This window comes from Lepidochelys kempii, chromosome 20, assembly GCF_965140265.1.
Source record: "Lepidochelys kempii isolate rLepKem1 chromosome 20, rLepKem1.hap2, whole genome shotgun sequence".
In the NCBI taxonomy this organism is placed as follows: Eukaryota; Metazoa; Chordata; order Testudines; family Cheloniidae; genus Lepidochelys; species Lepidochelys kempii.
In genome coordinates, this window is record NC_133275.1 from 14,391,896 (window position 1) to 14,415,338 (window position 23,443).

A 23,443-nucleotide genomic window follows, 5' to 3' on the forward strand; every position below is an offset into this window, starting at 1 on the left:
GTACTGCCCCAGTGCAGCTGGCAGGGGAGGTTGGGGGGGGGAACGTGCTGCCCCAGTGCAGCTGGCAGGGGAGGTTGGGGGGAGACGTGCTGCCCCAGTGCAGCTGGCAGGGGAGGTTGGGGGGAGACGTGCTGCCCCAGTGCAGCTGGTGGGGGGAGTGGGGAGAACGTACTGCCCCAGTGCAGCTGGCAGGGGAGGTTGGGGGGGGAACGTGCTGCCCCAGTGCAGCTGGTGGGGGGAGTGGGGAGAACACACTTCCCAGCTCCCCGCCCACGCCACGCCGCTCACTCACCCCCTGCTGAGTTGACTTTGACCAGCATGCGCTCACCATGCCCGCCCTCCCGATGGGCGAGGGACTGGAGCACATCACGCACGGAGGCGTTCACTGGCAGCACCATGGTGAGGCAGGAGTGGTCCGCTCTGTAGACATCATAGGGCACTATGGAAGGCAGGGGGCACATTAGCGAGACCCCTATGGCCAGGACCCAGCCAGCTGAGGGCAGCAGTCACCCAGGTTCCTTGGGCAGGGAGCCCGGTTTGGTGGCAGGTTTGAGCTGTGAACTCCATGGGAGGCAGTCTGGGGTCCCAGAGCACAAGCCCTGACTGCAAGTCCCTGTGGGCTCCGAGCAGGGCCCGGGCTCTGGGGTGTGGGGGCCACCATGTCAGGGAGTCTGCACCCCACACACCTCCCAGGGTGACTGTGTCTAAGGGGAGGTGTGACACTCTTTACCCCAAAGCAACACCCTGGCACCCCCATATCTACCATGGTGATATAATTATGATGTGTTTTGTAAAAAGTCTGCCTTGCGAGGTACTATTTTAAAAGTCTTGATCTGTTGAGCATTAATATCCTGATGGATTGTACGTGCAATCATTGTATGCAAAGTTATGAAGTTTTGCTGTGTGTGTTACTGAAATATGTTGTGAGTTTGGGAACACCCACAAGCAGCCTTTTGGGTACAACAATGGAGAAGCCAGACAGTGCTGATGGCTCAGTAAGGGGAATCCACTAGGGTTGCCAGGCGTCTGGTTTTCAGCCAAAATGCCCATTCGAAAAGGGACCTGGCAGCTCCGGTCAGTACTGCCAACTGGGCTGTTAAAAGTCTGATCGGTGGTGGTGGGGATGAGGAGGGGGCCTGCACCAGCTCTCTCTGTGGAGCTCGAAGGTTGTGCAAGCCCCGGTAGGCAGGGGGTGGATCCCAGCAGAGAGGCTGGGAAAGGCATTCGGCTGCACTCTGGGGCCGGCAGGCTTAACCCCAGACACGGTGGGCCCCACGGTGGCCGGGGGTTCCCTGCGGAGCGGGCATTGTGGCCTTTAGGAAGTGCCTTCAGCCCCCTCCCTACCTGGCCCTCTGCTTCCCGGCCGGCGAGAGTGGAGGGAGGAGCTGCCCCGGCTTCCCAGGAGCTTTATGCAGCCAGCAGCAGGGGAGGGGGCCAGGGCGAGCCGTCACCACCTGCCCCGGGCCCAGTAGCCTGCTCCCGCGGGGGTGCTGTGCCGGCCTCACTCGGGATCATGCGGCCAGCAGGTAAGGGGCTGTGGCTGGTCAGTCTCCTCTCGGGGATGAATGGGCTGCGCGGAAGCATGGGGCTGAAGTTGAAGCTCCTGTCCCCAGAGAACAGGAAAAACTTTTGTCCTCCCTGAGCCATGTGTCCAGGATTCATGGTAGACAGAGCAGCCTCTGAGGCCCAGGAAATGCTAGGGCAGTGCTGGTGCAGCTACTATTTAAGGGGCCGCCTGACATCAGCACCTCCCGGAGCCCCTGCAAACTGCACCAGCCAGAGTCGCCCAGAGCCCACACCCCGAACCCCTCCCGTGCCCCAACCCCCTGCCCTAGCTCAGAGCCCCCTCACACACCCAAACTCCCTCTCGGAGCCTGCACCCTGCATCCCCTCCCGCACCCAAACTCCTTCCCAGAGTCTGCACCTGCCTCCTACACTCCGAACGGGTTGGCCCTAGCCCGGAGCATCCTCCTGCACCCTGAACCCCTAATCCCCAGAGCCCACACCCCCAGCCGGAGTGCCCTCCCACACCCCAACCCCCTGCCCCAGCCAAGTGAAAGTGAGTGAGGGTGGGGGAGAGCGAGCAGTGGAGATGGGGGGGGGGATGGAGTAAGTGGGGGTGGGGCCACGGGGAAGAGGGCAGGGCATGGGTCTTTGGTTTTCTGAAATTAGAAAGTTGGCAACCCTAGAATCCACGTTACCATTATCTGTGTACAATGAAGCCTTCTCAAAGGGGGCAGGTAAACAATGGACACTTTTTGACTCACATCATAGCAAAAGATCTTTCCAGCAAGCTGGAGGAACCTATAAACGGGGGAAGTGTGTGTGTGTGTGTGTGTGTGTGCGCGTGAGAGAGAGAGGGCGGAAGCAGTCTCTGTGTGTGTATTGTGTGTGAAGGGGCAGAAGCAGTCTTGTGTGGTGTGTGTGTGTAAGGGGGTAGAAGAAATCTGTGTGTGAGAGATAGAGAGAGGGCAGAAGCAGTCTTGTGTGTGGCATGTGTGAGGGGGCAGAAGCAGTGTGTTTCTGTGTGTGTGGGTGCGCGTGCATGTGTGTGTGTGTGAGAGAGAGAGAGAGAGGGAGCAGAAGCACTCAGTCTGGTGTGTGTGTGTGTGAGGGAGCAGAAGCAGTCTGTGTGTGTGAGTGAGTGAGAAGGGGAAGAAGCAATCTGTGCATGTGAGGGGTCAGAAGCAGTCTTGTGTGGTGTGTGTGAGGGAGCGGAAGCAATCTGTACGTGTGTGTGTGAGAGAGGGGGCAGAAGCAATCTTCTGTGTGATGTGTGAGAAGGGGTGGAAACAGTCTGTGTGTGTGTGCGTGCGCGCGCACGCACATGTGTGAGGGGGCGGAAGCAGCCTGTCTGTGTGTGTGGGTGAGGGGGCGGAAGCAGCCTGTCTGTGTGTGTGGGTGAGGGGGCTGACGCAGAGCTGCTACCTTTGTCCTGGGCCCCGATGGCACAGCTGTTATTCAGCGTGGCATCCTCAAGGCTGGCGATCCAGTTCACTGTGCTCCGAACCTGGGATGGGGGAACGAAGAAGAGTCCGCATGGGGTGCCGAATGGCAGACACTGGCGTCTGCCATGCTCACAGTCCAAGGGGACAGCACTCCCATGGAGACACACAGGGCAGCTCAGGTGAGCCAGGCCCTCAAAGCACCACACAATTGCCCTCAGCCTGTGTCAGGGCCACTCCCTTTCGGGGCGTTTGCTTGGCTCCCTGCCCACCTATCATGCCCCTAGGAGAGGGGCAGCAGGTGCCCCGTGGCGCTGCTGGGCTGTCGGTACCTTGGGCTGTGGAGATGCGCTTCCGCCACCGTTCTCCAGTCTGCAAAGAGGAGAAACACACACAGGTGAGAGCCCTAGAGCTGGCACCTCCCAGGCGTGAATCAGCGCGCTGCTCCCTGCAGTCACAGCACCTGGGGGGCACCACGTCGCCCAGAGCAGAGCTGGCGGCCGCGAGTTCACTTGGGGAGTTCAGCTTGGGGCTCCCCCACCAGAGCACTGAGCCCCCAGAGCTTCCTGTAGGTTTAAACCCCTCCTTCTCAGCTGGAAGCCCAGATACCTGGATGGGGAGAGGGTCTGAATGATACTGACTAGTTTCCTCCTCCACAGAGTGTGTCCTCCTGGCATGTCCAAGATTCCTAAGCCTCCCAAGTCCATTCCCTCTGAGGCACAGAGGCCTGGCCCAGCCACGCGAGTTAGCAGCAGGGCTGGGGTAGAAGGCAGACCTCTTGACTCCCCACCCCCACTCTAACCCCACACACCTGCGCATCCATCCTGAGACTAGGACCCAGCACTCCAGTCACTGCCACACGGGTGTAAGCAGTGTCAGGATGAGCTCCACCCTGACATCTGGTGGTGAGGTGTGGCAAGTTGTGGAAAAGAACTTCAGGGGCCGATCTCATTTGCATAGGCACACCCACCACGCCTAGAATGAGACCATAGCTGCCCAAATGGTCACTTTGGCTGCTGTGGGATCCCCAGTGTCTCTGTTATTGGGGCAGGAAGAATAAATTGTTATTACCCTGATTATGGGAACTGTGCTTGGAACTGTACGTGGCCTTTTGTTACGATGGAGGGATTCACCATCATCTAAGTAGCACTCGCTAGGCAAGGGTCATGGGTTCCAAAACTGTGTGAATGGAGAGAGGCTGGGGACAAGTATTAATACTTGGTGGCATGGGCCCCTTGGTGAGGGCCTTACATGCTGATTGCACTTCCTCCTCTCTCTACTGTGGAATATCAGAGCTGATTTTGATTTCATTAGAAGTCTAGTTATAGGCTGCTGAGCTCACTTTGGGCTGACAGTGCACCAGCACTGGGGCTCCCCTACTATAAGCTGAATTCACCTAAGAGCTGAAATCACTGAGTGTTGTGTTAAGTAGTGGGGGAGCCTGAAGATATATTGTGGAGCAGTTTGCGGGACGGCTGGTGAAGCAGTTCGACGCGGAGCAGTGTGTGGATGGCAGGAGCTGCTTGTGGGCCGTGGAGCTGAGCGAAGGAGTTCGTGGGGCGGCTGGCGGAGCGGAGCGCAGCTGAGCGAAGGAGTTCGTGGGGCGGCTGGCGGAGCGGAGCGCAGCTGAGCGAAGGAGTTCGTGGGGCGGCTGGCGGAGCGGAGTGCAGCTGCGCGAAGGAGTTTGTGGGGCGGCTGGCGGAGCGGAGTGCCGCTATGGGGCGGTCAGCTTCAGATCACGTAAGGTGCCTCTTACCCCCGTCCCATTTCCACCCAGGTTGGGAGGTAAAGCTCCGCCGATAAACTTTCGAACTCTGGGGCTGCCCTGACCAGGGACAGAGACTTTTGGGGCATTGGACTTTTGGGGTTGCTGGACTCAAGAACCAAAGGGAAAGGACATGCCCCAATTTGCCTGGGGTGGGGTTGTTTTTGCTCATGGGTTGTGTTATGAATCCTGTTGGTGGTGTTTCCCCAACATAATGCCACATTGTTTCTCTCTGTTATTAAAAGACTTTTGCTACACTCAGACTATGTGCTTGCGAGAGGGGAAGTATTGCCTCTTGGAGGCGCCCAGCGGGGGTGGTATATATTTGTCCCAGGTCACTGGGTGGGGGCTCGAGCCGGTTTGCATTGTGTTATTGGAATGGAACCCCTAGATACTGACCCCGGCCCTTGTTGCTGCCAACTCTGACGGGCAGAAGGGTTACATTTTTGGGGGCTCGTCCGGGATCGCCTGGGTCAGTACCCCTCGCAAGCACCTGTTGAGTGATCCACTACATTGGGAAACAATTTATATTTTTTTTTGTTTGTGCTTATATTTTGAGGAAATTACTGTTTGTATAATGGCTAATATGTCAGGTTTGTTGGGCCCTGGCTCAGCAGCTTCTAGCTCGGCGGCTGCAGCCTCAGCTGATGATTGGACAAAAGCTCTGGGGCAAATATTGGAAAAGGTTGTGCTGCCCCATGCTGAGTCAGACTCTTGTCGTAAGTTAAGATTATTTGCTGGGGAGGAGGAGTTTGAACCCTGGTTAGAGCATACCACTGAAATGCTGCAAGAGTGGGTCGTACCAGATGCAGAAAAGCGAAGATGCCTTATAGAGAGCCTTGGCGGCCCAGCATTAGATGTGATTCGCACCCTGAAGCTCATTGACCCTGGGGTCAGTGTGAAGGACTGCCTAGAGGCCCTTGAACACAACTTTGGGAGCGTAGAGGGCCCTGAAGACAGCTACTGTAAGTTCCTTAATTCCCGACAACAAAAGGGCGAGAAGGCTTCAGCCTACATACAGAGACTGGAGAGACTGCTTCAGAGAGCTGTCATGAGGGGAGCAGTGACTGCTGAGCAGATGGATCAGACCAGACTGGCTCAAATTGTAAGAGGAACTCAGTATCAGAACCCGATTCTACTTCATCTCCGGCCAAGAGAACGACGGGAACATCCCCCAAGTTACTCCCAGCTGATAAAAGAGGTCCGAGAGGAGGAAGAAAGGCAGGCTGCCAGTGAGTTTTGGGAAGCCCAAACATCGGAGCCAGCCAGCACAACACCACTGCAAATGGCCAGTGTACTGATGGTGAGCACCAGAGAGGAACTTGCCCAACAAATGCAGGTCCTGACGGAACGGATAGCTGAGCTGCAAAGTACCGTTGACCGAGTTAAGACTTCTAGGAATAAGAAGCCTCAAACTGTGGCGATTGAGAAGCCCGCACTTAGAGCCACCATCCCCCCCAGGCAAAGGGGGAAAGGTCAATTCTTCTGCTACCGATGTGGTCAGGATGGACACAGTGCTGCCAAGTGCCGTAATGAAGAAAACCCCTCCTTAGTGTATGGAAAGCTGAGGATCAGTTGGGAGAGATCCGGTAGCTGCCAGAGGGTCTGGGGACGGGGACCCCCCAGGTCTGCAGGATTTGAAGATTCCCCCAGAAAAGACTGTCCAGCTGGGATCCCTGCAGGACTGATAGGGCCTCGAGCAGAGGTCATGGTGAGGATCGAAGGGGTGGAGTGTAAAGCAGTGCTTGACACTGGATCTCAAGTGACTATTATATTTCAGTCATTCTACCAACAGATGCTTAGGCACCTGCCTATACAGCCACTGACTGGCCTTGGCCTATGTGGCCTCAGCATGGATGAATACCCCTATCAAGGGTATGTCATAGTGCACCTGGAATTCCCAGAGGAGGTTGCTGGGGTAAGAGAAGAGGTAGACACAGCTGCCTTAATATGCCCTGACCCTAAAGGGACTTCTGATGTGTCTGTGCTGATAGGGACCAACTCCAGTCTCTTCAAGGTACTCGCGGATTACTGCAGAAGGCGGGCTGGGGACCAGTACCTGAATACCCTGATGATCCATACGCTTTGTGCTGAAGCCTATAGGAAAATTGAGAGCGCTAAAAGGGACACATCTGAGCTACCGCTTGGGGCACTGAAGTACGCGGGCACAACCCCCTTAGTAGTGCCTGCAAGGACGGAGCAAGAAGTGCTTGTCATGAGTACCTGTCTGAAAGGCAGTAAAGGGATGTTAGCAATGATAGAGCAGCCGATGGGAGGAGAGCTCCCTGAAGGAGTGCTGGTCCCCAGTGGAGTCATAACCCTACCTGCTGAAGCCCAGGAAAGGGTGACTATACTGATTGCTAATGAAACGAGTCGTGATATTTTTGTGAAGCAAGGACAAAAGATAGCAGACCTCTTTGAGCCTGAGTCGATTGTAAAACCCCAGTATGAAACTCCAGTTCCGGCAATAGACCCAGCAAAGTTTGACTTTGGAGATTCACCAGTATCCGAGGACTGGAAAGATCGCCTGAGGAAGAAACTTTGTGAAAGATCCAAGGTGTTCTCACTGCATGAGTGGGATGTGGGATGTGCAAAAGGAGTAGAGCACAATATCAGACTACGTGACTCTCGACCTTTCAGGGAGAGATATAGGAAGATTGCTCTCTCTGAGATGGAAGATGTGCGACATCATCTTCAGGAGCTGGCTGCGAATGGCATCATTACAGAGTCCCGCAGCCCATACGCCTCACCCATTGTGGTAGTCCGCAAAAAGAATGGGAAAATCCGGATGTGTATTGACTACCGCACCCTAAACAGCCGTACGGTGGTCGACCAGTACACTGTGCCTCGAGTGCAAGACGCCTTAGACTGTTTGCTGGGAAGCCAGTGGTTCTCTGTGTTGGATCTTCGAAGTGGATACTACCAGATCCCTCTGGGAGAAGAAGATAAGGAGAAGACAGCCTTCATCTGCCCATTAGGGTTTTATCAGTTCGAACGCATGCCCCAAGGGATTTCTGGAGCACCTGCCACCTTTCAACGTCTCATGGAGAAAGTTGTGGGAGACATGAATTTACTGCAAGTGTTAGTTTATTTGGATGACCTGATTGTGTTTGGAAGAACCTTAGAGGAGCATGAAGAAAGACTTCTTAAAGTGCTTGATAGGTTGGAGGATTATGGTCTGAAGCTTTCAATTGACAAATGCCAGTTCTGCAGAACCTCAGTGAAGTATGTGGGTCACATTGTGTCCCAAGAAGGTGTGAGTACTGATCCTGATAAAATAGAAGCACTCACTACATGGCCACGTCCAAGTAACTACAGAGAACTCAAGACCTTCCTTGGATTTAGTGGCTACTACCGCAGATTTGTGAAAAACTATGCTACGATTGTAAAGCCTCTGAATGATCTTACCAGGGGACATCAGTCCAGCAAGAACAAATCTAAGTCCAAGAATAAGGGGAGGTCCCCAAAGCCTCCTGTGCAGAGACACAATGGCCCCTTTGCACCATTTGGGCCACGGTGGGATGAGAGATGTGAAAGGGCTTTTCAAGAAATCATTACTTGCCTAACTCATGCTCCAGTCCTAGTTTTTGCTGACCCAAGCAAACCATTTATCCTGCATACTGATGCCAGTTTGGAGGGTCTGGGAGCAGTCCTGTACCAGGAAGTGGAAGGCAAATGTAAACCTGTAGCCCTTGCCAGCCGAGGATTGTCTGATAGTGAAACTCGCTATCCCACCCACAAGCTGGAGTTTTTGGCCTTGAAATGGGCCATCACTGAGAAATTTCGAGACTACTTGTATGGTGCTCAGTTCCAGGTGTGGACAGACAACAATCCACTGACTTATGTGTTAACAAGTGCTAAGCTGGATGCTACAGGGCAGAGATGGGTGGCCGCCTTGGCTAGCTATGAGTTCAGCATTCAGTACCGATCAGGGAGAAGCAATGTAGATGCAGATGCATTGTCCAGGCGTCCGCAGGCTCCAGAAGTTGCTGTGATACCCACAGATGGAGTGAGAGCTATTTGCAGTGTGAGTCGCCGAGAGCCAGAGGCCCGTGAAGACTTTCAGGGATGTGTTGCAGAAGCTTTGGGCCTGCCCCCTGAATGCATGCCTTCTGCTTCGGTGAACTATATTGCATTAGACCAATCTCCTTTGCCCATGCTCAATGCGGCTGACTGGCAAGAAGCCCAGCGGCAAGATATTGACATTCGTGATACACTACTTGCCAAAAGGGAGGGGCGAAGCCCAACTGCGGTTGTCCCACCTAACCCGGAGGGTAAACTACTATTGAGAGAATGGACCAAACTAAAACTGATTCAGGGAGTGCTACACCGAATGACCACTGACCCTTTACAAAAACAACGAGCACAACTAGTACTGCCAAAAAAGTACAGAGCCCTGGCCATGAGGGCCCTGCATGATGACTTTGGGCATTTAGGGATGGAGAGGACCCTGGAACTTATTCGTAGTAGGTTCTATTGGCCCCGAATGGCTGAAGATGTTCGCAGGAAATGTGAGACTTGCGCTCGATGTGTTCAAAGGAAAACTCTGCCCACGAGGGCTGCATATCTCAAGAACATCACCAGCAACAAACCTTTGGAGTTGGTATGCATTGATTTCTTGTCTGTAGAGGTAGACAAGAGGAATGTTGGAAACATTCTAGTAGTGACTGACCATTTTACACGGTATGCACAAGCATATCCCACACGTGATCAGAGGGCCACCACCGTTGCTCGAGTATTGTGGGACAAATATTTCTCAGTCTATGGATTCCTGGCTCGGATACACTCTGATCAGGGGCGGGATTTTGAGAGCCACCTTCTGAAGGAGGTGCTGAAGATAGCAGGAATTAAAAAGTCTAGGACAACGCCTTATCACCCCCAAGGTGATCCTCAGCCCGAGAGGTTCAATCGAACCCTATTAGATATGTTGGGAACTTTGCGACCAGAGCAGAAGGCAACCTGGAGCCAGCATGTCGCATTTCTGGTGCATGCCTACAATGCCACAAAGAACGATGCTATGGGAGTCACCCCATATCTCTTGATGTTTGGGCGAGAACCAAGATTACCCATAGACTTGTGCTTTGGTGTATCAGAGGATGGAGATAGCTATGAAACTCATCAGCAATATGTATCCCGACTAAGAGAAAAGCTGCGGGATGCTTATCGCTTAGCTACTGCTGCGGCTCGGAAGAACGCAGACCGCAACAAACATCGATATGATGCTAGAGTGCGTTCGCAGGAGCTCCAGCCGGGGGACAGAGTCCTGCTGCGAAATTTGGGTATTGCTGGCAAACACAAGATAGCTGACAGATGGAAGGCAATACCTTACCTGGTGATGGAAAAGCTGGGAGATCTGCCGGTCTACAAGATCAAACCTGAAGACGGTCCAGGGCAAATAAAGACGGTGCATAGAAACCTTTTGCTCCCTGTGGGGGAATTGGTAAGCACCCCTTGTGAGATGGGCCACGGCAGGGCCGCCGGGCAGAACAGAGGTGCTAGACCAAAGCCGCCATCCAACACAGACAGTGGGCCCCCTGCAGCTAACTTACCCCTATTCTGCACATCTGAGAGTGAGTCTGAGGAGGAAGACACAACCCTGGTGTATCCTGGGATGGAGACAAGATTTCAGTCTCGATCAGCTGAACCAAACGAGAGTTTTCCCTCTTCCGCCCTAAACCCAATGGCGGAACTATTTAGGCCCCTTTCTGATACCCCGGTGCTGCTGATGAGACCCCCCTGTGATGACACACACAGGTTATTGGACAATGGGGACAGACAGGTAGAGGATGTCCTGGGCACCTTGGACCCTCCAGCGTTAGAACTAGGAGTGCAGGGGCCTATGCCAGTAGCCGAGGGACCCTCCAGGGAAGCCTCTCCATCCGTCACTCAAGAGGATGTTCCCCTTACTTCGGCAACAGAGATTCTCAATAGACGAGACAGGGTGATAAGACCAGTGAAACGGTTAACTTATGATGCACCTGGGGTGACTAGTGAGGAGCCAATACATTTAGCACACAGGCTTGTGGAAGCTAAAGTGGGCTTCCTGAGGCCCTTTGGAGGAAACCAATGAGTTGGTATAAAGGGAGTGTGATTTGTCGGGACGACAAAGTCTCGGCTGGGGGGAGGATGTAAGCAGTGTCAGGATGAGCTCCACCCTGACATCTGGTGGTGAGGTGTGGCAAGTTGTGGAAAAGAACTTCAGGGGCCGATCTCATTTGCATAGGCACACCCACCACGCCTAGAATGAGACCATAGCTGCCCAAATGGTCACTTTGGCTGCTGTGGGATCCCCAGTGTCTCTGTTATTGGGGCAGGAAGAATAAATTGTTATTACCCTGATTATGGGAACTGTGCTTGGAACTGTACGTGGCCTTTTGTTACGATGGAGGGATTCACCATCATCTAAGTAGCACTCGCTAGGCAAGGGTCATGGGTTCCAAAACTGTGTGAATGGAGAGAGGCTGGGGACAAGTATTAATACTTGGTGGCATGGGCCCCTTGGTGAGGGCCTTACATGCTGATTGCACTTCCTCCTCTCTCTACTGTGGAATATCAGAGCTAATTTTGATTTCATTAGAAGTCTAGTTATAGGCTGCTGAGCTCACTTTGGGCTGACAGTGCACCAGCACTGGGGCTCCCCTACTATAAGCTGAATTCACCTAAGAGCTGAAATCACTGAGTGTTGTGTTAAGTAGTGGGGGAGCCTGAAGATATATTGTGGAGCAGTTTGCGGGACGGCTGGTGAAGCAGTTCGACGCGGAGCAGTGTGTGGATGGCAGGAGCTGCTTGTGGGCCGTGGAGCTGAGCGAAGGAGTTCGTGGGGCGGCTGGCGGAGCGGAGCGCAGCTGAGCGAAGGAGTTCGTGGGGCGGCTGGCGGAGCGGAGCGCAGCTGCGCGAAGGAGTTTTGTGGGGCGGCTGGCGGAGCGGAGCGGAGCGCCACTATGGAGCTATGGGGCGGTCAGCTTCAGATCACGTAAGGTGCCTCTTACCCCCGTCCCATTTCCACCCAGGTTGGGAGGTAAAGCTCCGCCGATAAACTTTCGAACTCTGGGGCTGCCCTGACCAGGGACAGAGACTTTTGGGGCATTGGACTTTTGGGGTTGCTGGACTCAAGAACCAAAGGGAAAAGGGCATGCCCCAATTTGCCTGGGGTGGGGTTGTTTTTGCTCATGGGTTGTGTTATGAATCCGGTTGGTGGTGTTTCCCCAACATAATGCCACATTGTTTCTCTCTGTTATTAAAAGACTTTTGCTACACTCAGACTATGTGCTTGCGAGAGGGGAAGTATTGCCTCTTGGAGGCGCCCAGCGGGGGTGGTATATATTTGTCCCAGGTCACTGGGTGGGGGCTCGAGCCGGTTTTCCATTGTGTTATTGGAATGGAACCCCTAGATATTGAACCCGGCCCTTGTTGCTGCCAACTCTGACGGGCAGAAGGGTTACACGGGTTACACTGCAGCGTCTCCAGGACTCAGGCCCGCATGAGGCACAGGCATGGCTCCGGTTACGGCTGAGTTGCTGTGAGAGATGGCCGTCTAGGCACGGACGGGGCCTCAGGGGATTAAGGAGATGGGGCGGGGTGGTGACTCACGTTCTGTTCCTCCGACGATCCTGTGTCTGGTCCCGGAGCAGGCTGCACAGGCGAGGATCCCGGCTCACAAAGTCTGAGAGGTTCTGCAGGACAAGGGCTCTGGCTGGTCAGTGCCAAGCTGCACCGTACAGGGCAGTGATTCCAGAGCATGTGCTGGGACACCTGAGGTCACCCTACGCAGGGGCCTGGAAATCTCTCCCTGCGGGGGTGGTATTTGGGGTTGGCTCCATGGGGAGCAATGCCCCCACATGACACCCCTGGCAATGCCAGCATGACTTGTGGCAGGTTGAGTGCCTGAGGCAAAAAGGATGGAGTCCTGCTATGCAGGGTGCAGTTGCCAGGGGCAGTTTATCTTTCCTAGGGTAGCACCCCTGGTGCTGGATTACGGAATTGCGTCCTCATGGGCTGCATCCCCACTGGCAAGGCACGTGCAAGGAACGGTGGCCACGGGTGGCAAGGCACAGAGCTCAGCAACTCCAGGGCCAGGACCAGCCTCATTATTCCCTTGGATGTCAGCCCCCTTCAGCCCACTGTTCACCACACTCCCTCGACGTGCTGCTTAGCTCCTCCCCCCCCGCAGTACCTGCAGCAGGGTTATGGCACTGTGGTCAGCCTGCAGCAGGTGCCCATAGAGCAGCACCCACTGGCTGACCAGCCTCAGGATCTTCTGCCGCTTGCTGAGGGAGTAGACAGCCTTCTCCTGCTCCGAGCCCTCTGATGGCTCCGCATGGAAAGTGGGGGCCAGTCAAGGAAGCCACTAGGTCAGTTTGTGCTGGGAGCAGTAATGGGATCAGGCAGCAAGTCTGCAGGGCATGCCCAGGGGCAATTGGCCCCACTGCACAGAGCAGGGCGAGCCCTGCAGTGTGCACCCAGAGACCAGCAGAAGCAATCAGCCCCACAGCACAGGCATGTGGGGACCGTGCCTCAGGCACAGCAAGAGGCGATCAGACCCACTGCATGGGCAGTGGTGGGGACCAGGACCCCCACATTGCTAGCTTTAGCAGCACTGTCCTTTTGCTGACAATCACCCCATTCCACATCCCAGACACCCCCCCCCCCGCCATGTGCAAGGAGCTCTGTCTAGGCTGTAGCTCGGCAGCTGTGATGCCTTTGCTCTCTGCATACGGCCCCTGTGCAGCGTGCAGCTTGGTGCAGACTGGCCCAGGCCACAGGTGCTCTGAGCCAGAGGGGGCAGACTATGGCCGCACGAGAGAGCTCAGACCAATGCAGTTGCACCAGTGTATGCTCTCTTTGCAGTGCAGACATAGACTGAGAGACCAGCAAAATGAACCAGGATCTGGGTCTCCCTGTGAAAGTGTGGAGGGGGTGGCACTGCCAGGCCAGTGGGCCCTGATAATGGGCCTGTCTCTTCAGAAAGCAGAGCCCAAGTGAAGAACACACAGACTGCAGAGCTACAGACCCCCTAGCGGTTCTCTGGAGGGCTCCTCACAGATTCTCTCTGTTTCTCTGTCTTTTGTGGTCAGGAGAAAACCCCTGTGACCCACCCCCTCCCCGGCTGCCCTGCGAGGTGCTGGTCCCTGCAGCCCTAGAAGGATATTGGTGCAGCAGGGCTCTGCAGAGCTGGGCGGTCGGCATGAACACATTGTAGGTCAGCAGGAAATCCCCAATCAAGGTATCTGAAAAACACCAGCCCAGCATGCGTTAAAGGGTTCTCGCCCCAGGCAGGACCCACTGGTTCTGGGCCCAGCAGCAATCCCAGGCAGGGGCTCTGGGCCCAGCATGCTCCCACCATCCCTTCAACCATCCCAGTCCCCCACCCCCAAACCACCTCAGCCCCCTGTACTCCCACCCCCCAACCATCCCAGCCCCCTCAAACCATCCCAGCCTCCATGTCCTATAAGCCCGCAACCATCCCAGCCCCTGTGCTCCAACCATCTCCCCAGCCATCCCAGCCCCCTGCGTTGCCTTCGGAGCTGGATGGCCAGAGAGCAGCTGCTGCTCTCCGGCTGTCCAGCTCTGACGGCAGCGCCACCGCCAGCAGCAGCGCAGAAGTGAGGGTGGCCTGGTCTGGTGTTGCCACCCTCACTTCTGCGCTGCTGTTGATGGTGGCTCTATCTTTAGAGCTGTGTGCCCAGCCAGCAGCCGCCGCTCTCCAGCTGCCCTTTTGGGTCGGGACCCCCAGTTTGAGAAATGGAGACTTAAGGGCTTTATATGTTTGTGTTTTTAAATACATAGTCATGCTTTGATACAACACTGAAATTTAAAATTTAAATATCTGAAACCATGAATGCAATTTTTTAAAAATACTATGACCGTGAAATTTACCAAACTGGACCATGAATTTGTAAGGCTCTAGCTGTGGGCGTTGTGTGGAGGATGTCAGACAGTCTCTGCTCTGCACTTCCCTTTAGTGCTGCAGGAGCTTGGCACCATGTCCCAGCTCAGAGAAGCTCTGAATGTGCATGTGCCCAGGAGTGTGTATCTGTGTGCGTGTGTATCCAGGCTCACGTCCATGCACATGTGTATCTCTGCGCACAGGCATGCCTGCGCCTGTGTATCTGGGAACGCGTGTCTCTGGGCGTGTTGGTGCACATGTATCCGCGGGAGCGTGTATCCGGGGGCCCAGCCAGCCCACACATACCCAGGGGGTCTGAGAATGTCGCATCCAGCCTCATGGCTTCCAGCAAATGCTCCAGGATCTTGTCAGGGGTCCCGGCCATCACCGAGTACCTGGAGGACAGAGCACGCCCACGCATGTCAGACTCCCGCAGGGTCATAATCCTCATCCCCTAGACACATGGCCGAGCCACAGCCCACACAGGCTCAGCAGAGCCACCAGGTGGCCAACTACAGAAATGCCTCTACCTGCCCCACACACGCTCCGAATCTGGAAGCTGTGGCCCATAGTTGAGATGTGTTCCAGCATCCTTTGCAGCAAGCACCATGGCTCCTTTGAAACATTGCAGCTGCCTCCCACAACAGACCCTGGGAGGCCAAGGGAAGCAGAAGCAACAGCTTCCCACCCTGCTGCATCAGACCCCATCAGAGGGAGGAGATGGGGTGAGGGTGGGGAGCTGCATGGGACAGCCTGGGGTTGCAGTGAGGTCTCCCTGGGAACAACCCAATCTGTCTCAGTGCCACCCGGGCCCTGGGGTGCTGCTGGTCCCAGGCCTGGCAAGGTTTTGGCCGCGGGGGTAGAAGCCGCTGTACCTACTGCTCCCCGCAGACGGTGACTGGTTGCTGCAGCCGCTGCCCTGCAGGTTCTTCTCCAGCACTAGCACCACCTTCCCGTGCTCCTTCAGGCGCATGGTATTGGCCTCGACATCCTAGAGAACCCAGCATGAGTGCTGCTGCTGAACTGTCTCCATGAGATGGGTCAGCAGGGGTGGGGCAGGGCAGTGCAAGAACTGGGGCAGGGCAAGGGGTAGGGCAGAGCAAGAACTGGGGCAGGGTTGGGAAGGGGGGGAGGGATAGCTCAGTGGTTTGAGCATTGGCCTGCTAAACCCAGGGTTGTGGCCTTGAGGGGGCCATTTAGGGATCTGGGGTAAATATTCGGGATTGGTCCCCCTTTGAGCAGGGGGTTGGACTAGATGACCTCCTGAGGTCCCTTCCAACCCTGATATTCTATGATTCTAAGGACTGGATCAGGGCAAGGGGCAGGACAATGACTGGGGCAGGAATAGGGCACTGCAAGGTTTAGGGCAGGGGCAGGGCTAGGGGCAGAGCAAGGGCTGGGACAGGGCAAGGAGTGGGGGTGGGGGCAGAAAGTCCACTCCCTTCCTAGGTAGGAGATGCACCAGGTCCCTCCCGCTCCCACAGTGACTGTTGGTCCCTGCATTGGGATTTGCTCATGCTAGTGGCTGCCCTGCCCTGGGACTCTGCTTTTGCAGACTCGTCCCGGGGCAGGTGTCTCTCAGGGCAGGGTGGGGCAGTGGGTGACAGCAGCACAGTGGGCTGGAGCATGAAGTGCCTGGGTTCCAGGCAGCTCCAGGAGGAAAGGCACCGAGTCCCGTTCCCTGGTTGTTTCTCTTAGCCGGCTGGCAGAGGGTCCTGGTGACACTGTCATCAGGCCCAGGAGCTCCATGGATTTGAGTCCGGTGAGTACTGGGCCAGAGAGAGCCCCAGTCAGCAGAAACTGGACCATGAGGCCAAGATGCCTGACTGCATGATGTAGATAATTGAGAAGATGCAGGTGGTTTCCAGAGGGCCCATGGCTGGACACGGCTCGTTCCAGCCCAGAGGAGAATATCAGTGATGATGGACAGAGCCAAAGAGGTGGGGTCGCAGGCAAACTGGCAGGCTGCCTGGAGGGCACCATGCATCAGTCCCCATGTGTGACAGAGTAGGAATTTTTCATAATATTTTGGATGACTGTGTGTGCCTCAGTTTCCCCTACGTGTGTATGGTTAACTAGGTGGGGGGAAAGATCCAGGTGTGGCTACCTGGGGCCTGGGCTGAGAAGGCAATGACCATTCCAATTGCCCCAGACATTTGGTACCTAGCAACTAACAACCATGGACAGCAGACCCCTCCGCAGGAAGCCAGCTGGGTGAGACCAGCTGGAGTACAAAGGGCTGGGAGGAGGCCAGGTGACAATATTTGCTTGGGAACAAGGACAAAAGACCTGAGGAGGGGCCAGGCAGTGGTGTTAAGTGTGGGTTGCTGGAGGGGGAGAAGCTCCTGGCCTGGGACTAAAGAGGTGTTGGAGAGGGCTCTGGCTCTGGTCTGACCCAGATGGACTTTGCTGTAACTTTCTGTTCTCTGTGTTTACTAAGAACTTTCTATGCTGTGTTCCAGACAGCTACTAAACCCTCCTGCATTCACACCGCTGGCTGAGTCACTCCAGATTAAGAAAGTTGGGGGTGCCTTGCTCCCTTTGGGTGTGTAAATCTCCCTCCATGACCAATCCAGCTGCAGAGAGCTTATGGTGTGAGGCAGGAGCGCTGAAGGCTCCAAGGTTCGGACCCAGGAGGTGGTGAAGCCAAGGGCTTAGCCCAGTAAGAGAGTGTGACCCTAATGGGGCTGATACACTGAAGGGTTCCTCTCAGGGACCATTCTAGGGTGGTACAAGAGCACCGGGCCTGAGGATCCATGTCACCATGGCACCAGGCCCAGGGCACAGATGGCAAGGGCCACACAGCAGGAAATCATAGAATCATAGAATATCAGGGTTGGAAGGGACCCCAGAAGGTCATTTAGTCCAACCCCCTGCTCGAAGCAGGACCAATTCCCAGTTAAATCATCCCAGCCAGGGCTTTGTCAAGCCTGACCTTAAAAACTTCTAAGGAAGGAGATTCTACCACCTCCCTAGGTAACGCATTCCAGTGTTTCACCACCCTCTTAGTGAAAAAGTTTTTCCTAATATCCAATCTAAACCTCCCCCACTGCAACTTGAGACCATTACTCCTCGTTCTGTCATCTGCTACCATTGAGAACAGTCTAGAGCCATCCTCTTTGGAACCCCCTTTCAGGTAGTTGAAAGCAGCTATCAAATCCCCCCTCATTCTTCTCTTCTGCAGGCTAAACAATCCCAGCTCCCTCAGCCTCTCCTCATAAGTCATGTGTTCTAGACCCCTAATCATTTTTGTTGCCCTTCGCTGGACTCTCTCCAATTTATCCACATCCTTCTTGTAGTGTGGGGCCCAAAACTGGACATAGTACTCCAGATGAGGCCTCACCAATGTCGAATAGAGGGGAACGATCACATCCCTCGATCTGCTCGCTATGCCCCTACTTATACATCCCAAAATGCCATTGACCTTCTTGGCAACAAGGGCACACTGCTGACTCATATCCAGCTTCTCGTCCACTGTCACCCCTGGTCCTTTTCCGCAGAACTGCTGCCAAGCCATTCGGTCCCTAGTCTGTAGCGGTGCATTGGATTCTTCCATCCTAAGTGCAGGACCCTGCACTATCCTTATTGAACCTCATCAGATTTCTTTTGGCCCAATCCTCCAATTTGTCTAGGTCCTTCTGTATCCTATCCCTCCCCTCCAGCGTATCTACCACTCCTCCCAGTTTAGTATCATCCGCAAATTTGCTGAGAGTGCAATCCACACCATCCTCCAGATCATTTATGAAGATATTGAACAAAACCGGCCCCAGGACCGACCCCTGGGGCACTCCACTTGATACCGGCTGCCAACTAGACATGGAGCCATTGATCACTACCCGAAAAGGACACAGCCTCCTTGCAGCTGGGGCTGCACTGCGGATGTGCCTGCAGCGGGGACTCAGCAAGACAGTACAGAGCTCAGGGGATCGCCATGTGTCAGCCAGGCCCCCACCCCCCCAAAGCTCCCTCCTGCTGCACAGCGTCCCCAGTCTGGTTCAACATGGACACAGGGCCAGGTGGCTCTGGTGATGTGAGATGACCCACAGACCAAAGAGGCAGCGGTCCCGGTGCCCACAGCCTGCTTGGCAGGGGCAGCAGGAAGGGGAACACAGGAGAACTGCCCTTGAGGGGTGACTGGCACTGTTCCCTCTAAGCTGTGTGCGTGCACAGATCCTAAGCCCCGCCCACATGGTGAAACACTGAACACACAAACATTTGCACAGAAGAAATTTTTTTGTGCACATGGCCTGCCAAAAATTAGAGGGAACATTGGTGACTGGGCCCCATGGCTCAGGGGCTGGGCCCACCTTGAGGATGCGGTTGAAGTCTCGCTTGTCCACACGCAGGAAATGGCAGTTGTCCTCCCGCAGGATGATGGTGGCGGCTCGGGGGGCATCGTTCACCAGTGCCAGCTGTCCAAAGTCATCACCCTCATGCAGGGTGGTCACCAGGCCCTGGGGATGGCAGCTGGGTGAGAAACCAGAGACTCCCACACCATCACCCCCTGGGATCTAGAGGGAGCACCGTGCTGGCCCAGGGGGCACAGGCCCTTCAACTCCCACCTCCACTGGTTGCTCTCAAGGGGCAGAGCCTGGAGGTCCAGGTTCCACCTCAGCAGTGGAGCACAGCTAAGGTGACTAGATATCCCAATATTAAGGGCTTTGTCTTACATAGGCAACTATACCCTCCCCCCATCCCGATTTTTCACCCTCTATATCTGGTCACCCGAGGCCCAGTGGGCCTGCAGGGGGAGAAGTCAGGAGGTCCTGATTCCGTCCCAGCAGTGGGGTCCAGTGGGATTGTAGGGGCAGGGCAGCGTAGAGGGCAGGGAAGCACATACCTTGCCATGAGTGACCACATTCACTGAGCCCTTCCAGATGATGTACCACGAGGTGCCTTTGTCTCCTTGGCTGAACACTGCAAAGAAGCTGTGGTTTGTCCAGGAAGCCCAAGAGACTGCAGATGGGGCAGCCCTTGTCAAGGGTCTGGACCGCACATCCCAGCCTCACAGAGGCTGAGCGTTCCAGGGGAGCTGCCTAGCCCAGCCCTGCCCTGGGGAGCTCGGAGATCTGGGGAGCATGGGACAAGCACTCTCTGGGCTGGTGCTTTGGCCAGCTCTGTCCCCTGAGCCGTGAGGGCCTGTGGGGCAGCACAGCAGGATTGGGATGTGCCAAACTCTGAATGCCACCATTTCCAGCCATTCCCACGCTGACTGCCCAGGGACTCAGACCCCAGCAAACAGCCCTGGGGCTCCTGCCTTCCCTTCCCGCAGGGTCTGGTGGCACAAGGGTCCCTGGGATCGGAGCCCTGCAGTGAGTGCCAGGGGAGGTCACTGCCCTCTCTGGTGCTGGTCAGTCTGCTGTGTGGTGCCAGGCAATGGCACACCATGGGGCAGTGCCTGGTGCTGCACTGGGTTGCTCCTGCATCTCCAAGCTGTAACTTCCTGGTCAGAGGACACCAGGCATCAGGCTGGGTACGGTGGTGGTCCAGGAACCAGACTGGCAGAGCGCAGGACACCCCCGTCTGGACCCAGGCCGGTAGGAGCATGCTCACAGAGTCACTGGCTGGGGCAGGCTGTGATACTCACACACGGTGCCCGCTTTGGGGTGTGACTCAAACAGTAGCACAGAGGCCAGCTCCCGCTTCACCTGCAGTGAGAGACACCCCTTAGCGCTACCCTGGCACAGGTCATGAGCCTATTGGGGCAGGGGGTCAGTGGGAGGGAGGGTGCGCTGCTGGACCGGGCTTGACTGGCAGACCAGGGCAGGAGCAACAGCGGCGGCCCAGTGGAGTCCAGTGAGATGTCTGGGGTGTTGGATAGGGGAACTCCACGGGGCCAAGAGATCAGAGAGAGCTGGGGTGTCAGGATGGACAGTCTAGGATACTCAGAGGGCAAGAGGTGCTCGGCAGAGGGTGCCCCATGGCTGGAACAAGGCTGGGACTGGGTAGAAGCAGTGGGGGTAGAGGTGGAGTGGAAGGCAGCAGGGGTGGTGGGGGGGAGGGGAGTGGGGGCTGGTGGGGGAAGAGGAATGGGGGCTGGCAGGCGGAGGAAGAGGGGACCGGGGACTTGCGGGCGGGGAGCAGGGGTTGACTGGAGGGAGGGGAGTGGGGGCTGGTGGGGGAAGGGGAATGGGGGCTGGCAGGCAGAGATCAGTGGGGCTGGTGGGGAGAAGGGCTGACGGGGGTCGTAGCAGGGGTTGACCGGGGAGGGGAGTGCGGGATGGTGGCAGGAGTGGAATGGGGGCTGGCAGGCAGAGGGAAGCAGGGCTGGTGTGGGAAGGAGAATGGGGGCTGGCAGGCAGCGGGAAGCGGGGCTGGTGGGGAGAGGGGCTGGCGGGGGGAGGAGCAGGGGTTGGCCAGGGTGAGGGGGACCTGGCACTCACCGAGTGGGAAAGATGGGCCACAGCTTTGATGTGCAGCAGCTCCTCAAAGATGAGCTCCAGCTCGTCCTCTGTGCGCTGGGCAGGGCTGGGGAGAGAGCGGTGTTACCCTGGCACTGGCCCTGCCTGGGGCACAGATCCCCATGCCAGGCATGGCTCCACACAGAGGGCAGCCCCCTGAGCTGGGTAAACCCCCACATGAGGGTAGCCCCCCCCCAACTCATAGCTGGCCCCCGGCCCAGGCATGACCCTATATGAGGGCAGCCCTCTGAGCTGGGCAAAACCCCCATGAGGGCAGCCCCCCCCAACTCAGGCCTGGCCTCACACGGGGCAGCTCCCCCCGGCTCTGGCATGACCCCACATGAAGGCAACCCCCTGAGCTGGGCATGGTCCCATGCAGAGGGCAGCCCCTGGCCAGGCAGCAGGGTGGGTCTCACAGCCCCCTTCCTGAGGTGCTGTCTTGGGGGGTCTGTTTGTCTAGGATCTGGAGCTGAGGGCACTGACCACCCACATGTACCCCAGCCTGGCAGGACAATTCCAGGATCCAGGCAGACCACAGAGCCCTTGTGGTAATGTGGGGAGATGGCCCACTCAGCGCCCTCTACACCCTCCCCAGGGTCTCAGGCCCACTGAGAGCAGCCCAGCCATGGGGAGGGCGGGTCTCTTGGTGGGCAGCCCAGGCGTGGGGGAGGGCATGGCACAGGGGCGGGTCTCTTGCTGGGCAGCCCAGGCGTGGGGGAGGGCGGGTCTCTTGGTGGCCCAGCCCAGGGCGGGTCTCTTGCTGGGCAGCCCAGGCGTGGGGGGGGCATGGCACAGGGGGAAGGCTCTTGGTGGGAAGCTCAGCTCTTCCCCAGCCATGGTGGCACATGTGGCATACTCACGGCTTGCGCAGGGCCATGGTGAGCAGTGCATCAGGGCCCAGCTGGGCCAGAAAGGCCAATGCCTCCAGTAGCTCCTCAGTGTCCCAGGTGCCAGGCTCCAGACTCAGCTCCCTCTCGGCAAAGCGGTAAAATTGGGCATCCTTGTCCTGGAAATGCCACTCCTGCTTCACTGGGGAAAGAGCCACATGGCAGCATCAGCCTGTGTGTGACACTGTGCGTGGCACGAGCCTGGCTGGCAAAGTGCCTGGACCAGGTCACGAGGTGCTGTGAGCCCGTGAGAGAGCCGGGCCAGCATGAGATGGGGTAGGAATAGACACCAGGGTCACAGTGGGCACTGTCAGCATGTGCCACGGGGGGAGGGTGAGCACAGGCAATCCCCCCTCGCTCTCCTTGTCATGGGCAGACCACACTCCAGCAGGTCCTGGCCCAGCACATGCTAACAAACTCCATGTGCTTTCCAGCCCACCCTACCAGATCCCACGTGACCTCAGCCTGCCCCACCAGGCTCCTGGCAGTCCCTGGCACACCTCACTCTTCATATCTGGCCCAGCCCCCAGCCCACCCTGCCAGGCCCTACGGGGCCCTCAGCCTGCCCAGCCAGACCTCATGTGGCCCCCCAGCCTGCCCCTGGCAGACCTTGGACTACCCTTCACCTCCAGGATCTGTGCATTCCCTAGCAGCTCCTGACATACCCCACCCCATCCAACTGGGTCCTTTCTGGCCCACTGCACCTGGCACAACCACCAGCCCCTCCTCTCTGGCAGACACCATGTGGCCCAGTCCCACCCCACCCCACCAGAACTCTGGCAGACCCTGGTACACCCCTCCCTATTGCATCCTGGCCCACCACACCCAGACAAACTCCACATGGTTCCCAACCTCACCCTGTGACTTCAGGCCCCATGCATCCCCCAGCCTACCTCACCACATGGCCCCCAGCATGCCTCACCAGGCCCCACACAACCCCTGGCCTATCCTGCCCTGCTGGGTCCTGCCCCACCACAACCTGACAAACGCCACATGGTTCCCAGCCCCACCCTGTGCCCACACAGGCCCTGACATGCCCAGCTCCCAGCCCAGTCCACCCTGCCACACTCCATATGTTCTCCAGCCTGCTCCTCCCATCTTGGCACTGCAGAGGTGGCCGGAGTCCTGGAAGCACCCAGACCCTTTGTGATTCTCACCATGAGTCAGGACTCCTCCATCCACCAGCACTTGGCAAACCCCAATGGCCTGGCCCCGTGTTTGGATGGACAGCCCTGCGCTGAGCAGCCAGTCCGCCAGCTCCTTCCCGGAGCAACAATGCCTGCAGGGAGAGAAAGGGCGATGGATGGGTGAGACAAGACTAGTGACCTGGGGAATCTAGGGCTGACACAGTGGGGCAGGAGAAAAGGTGCAAGGAGGGTTTGTGTGGAATATCAGGGCTGTGGGTGGGGGTTGAGGGGCACTAGCAGAGCTGGGGCAGGGAGAGTGCTGGAGTGGAATAGCAGGGGGTCTGTGGGTGGGGATTGAGGGGCACCAGCAGGGCTGCAGACAGGGGGACCCAGGGCAGGGATTGCAGGGGTCAGGATTGAGGGGCACCAGCA

At 56.7% G+C, this 23,443-nt stretch overlaps 1 protein-coding gene across 5 annotated transcripts in view; it reads right to left on the reverse strand.

Annotated features, from left to right (window-relative positions):
* Positions 1–23,443, reverse strand: part of RAPGEF3 (Rap guanine nucleotide exchange factor 3) — a 98,433-nt gene that overhangs the window by 14,109 nt on the left and 60,881 nt on the right. For 3 of the 5 annotated variants that reach the window (XM_073318542.1, XM_073318541.1, XM_073318544.1), the window contains exons 5-18: positions 23,042–23,163; positions 21,858–22,026; positions 20,980–21,064; positions 20,184–20,244; positions 19,437–19,513; positions 18,904–19,050; positions 15,472–15,587; positions 14,903–14,991; positions 13,859–13,937; positions 12,884–13,034; positions 12,301–12,383; positions 3,278–3,317; positions 2,929–3,010; positions 293–439 (exon numbers count right to left, since the gene is read on the reverse strand). In XM_073318542.1, the coding sequence (XP_073174643.1) occupies positions 293–439; positions 2,929–3,010; positions 3,278–3,317; positions 12,301–12,383; positions 12,884–13,034; positions 13,859–13,937; positions 14,903–14,991; positions 15,472–15,587; positions 18,904–19,050; positions 19,437–19,513; positions 20,184–20,244; positions 20,980–21,064; positions 21,858–22,026; positions 23,042–23,163 (1,448 nt within the window). Of the gene's footprint in view, positions 1–292; positions 440–2,928; positions 3,011–3,277; positions 3,318–12,300; positions 12,384–12,883; positions 13,035–13,858; positions 13,938–14,902; positions 14,992–15,471; positions 15,588–18,903; positions 19,051–19,436; positions 19,514–20,183; positions 20,245–20,979; positions 21,065–21,857; positions 22,027–23,041; positions 23,164–23,443 lie in introns of those variants that run through there. The other 2 variants (XM_073318543.1, XM_073318545.1) reach the window with 2 other exon arrangements.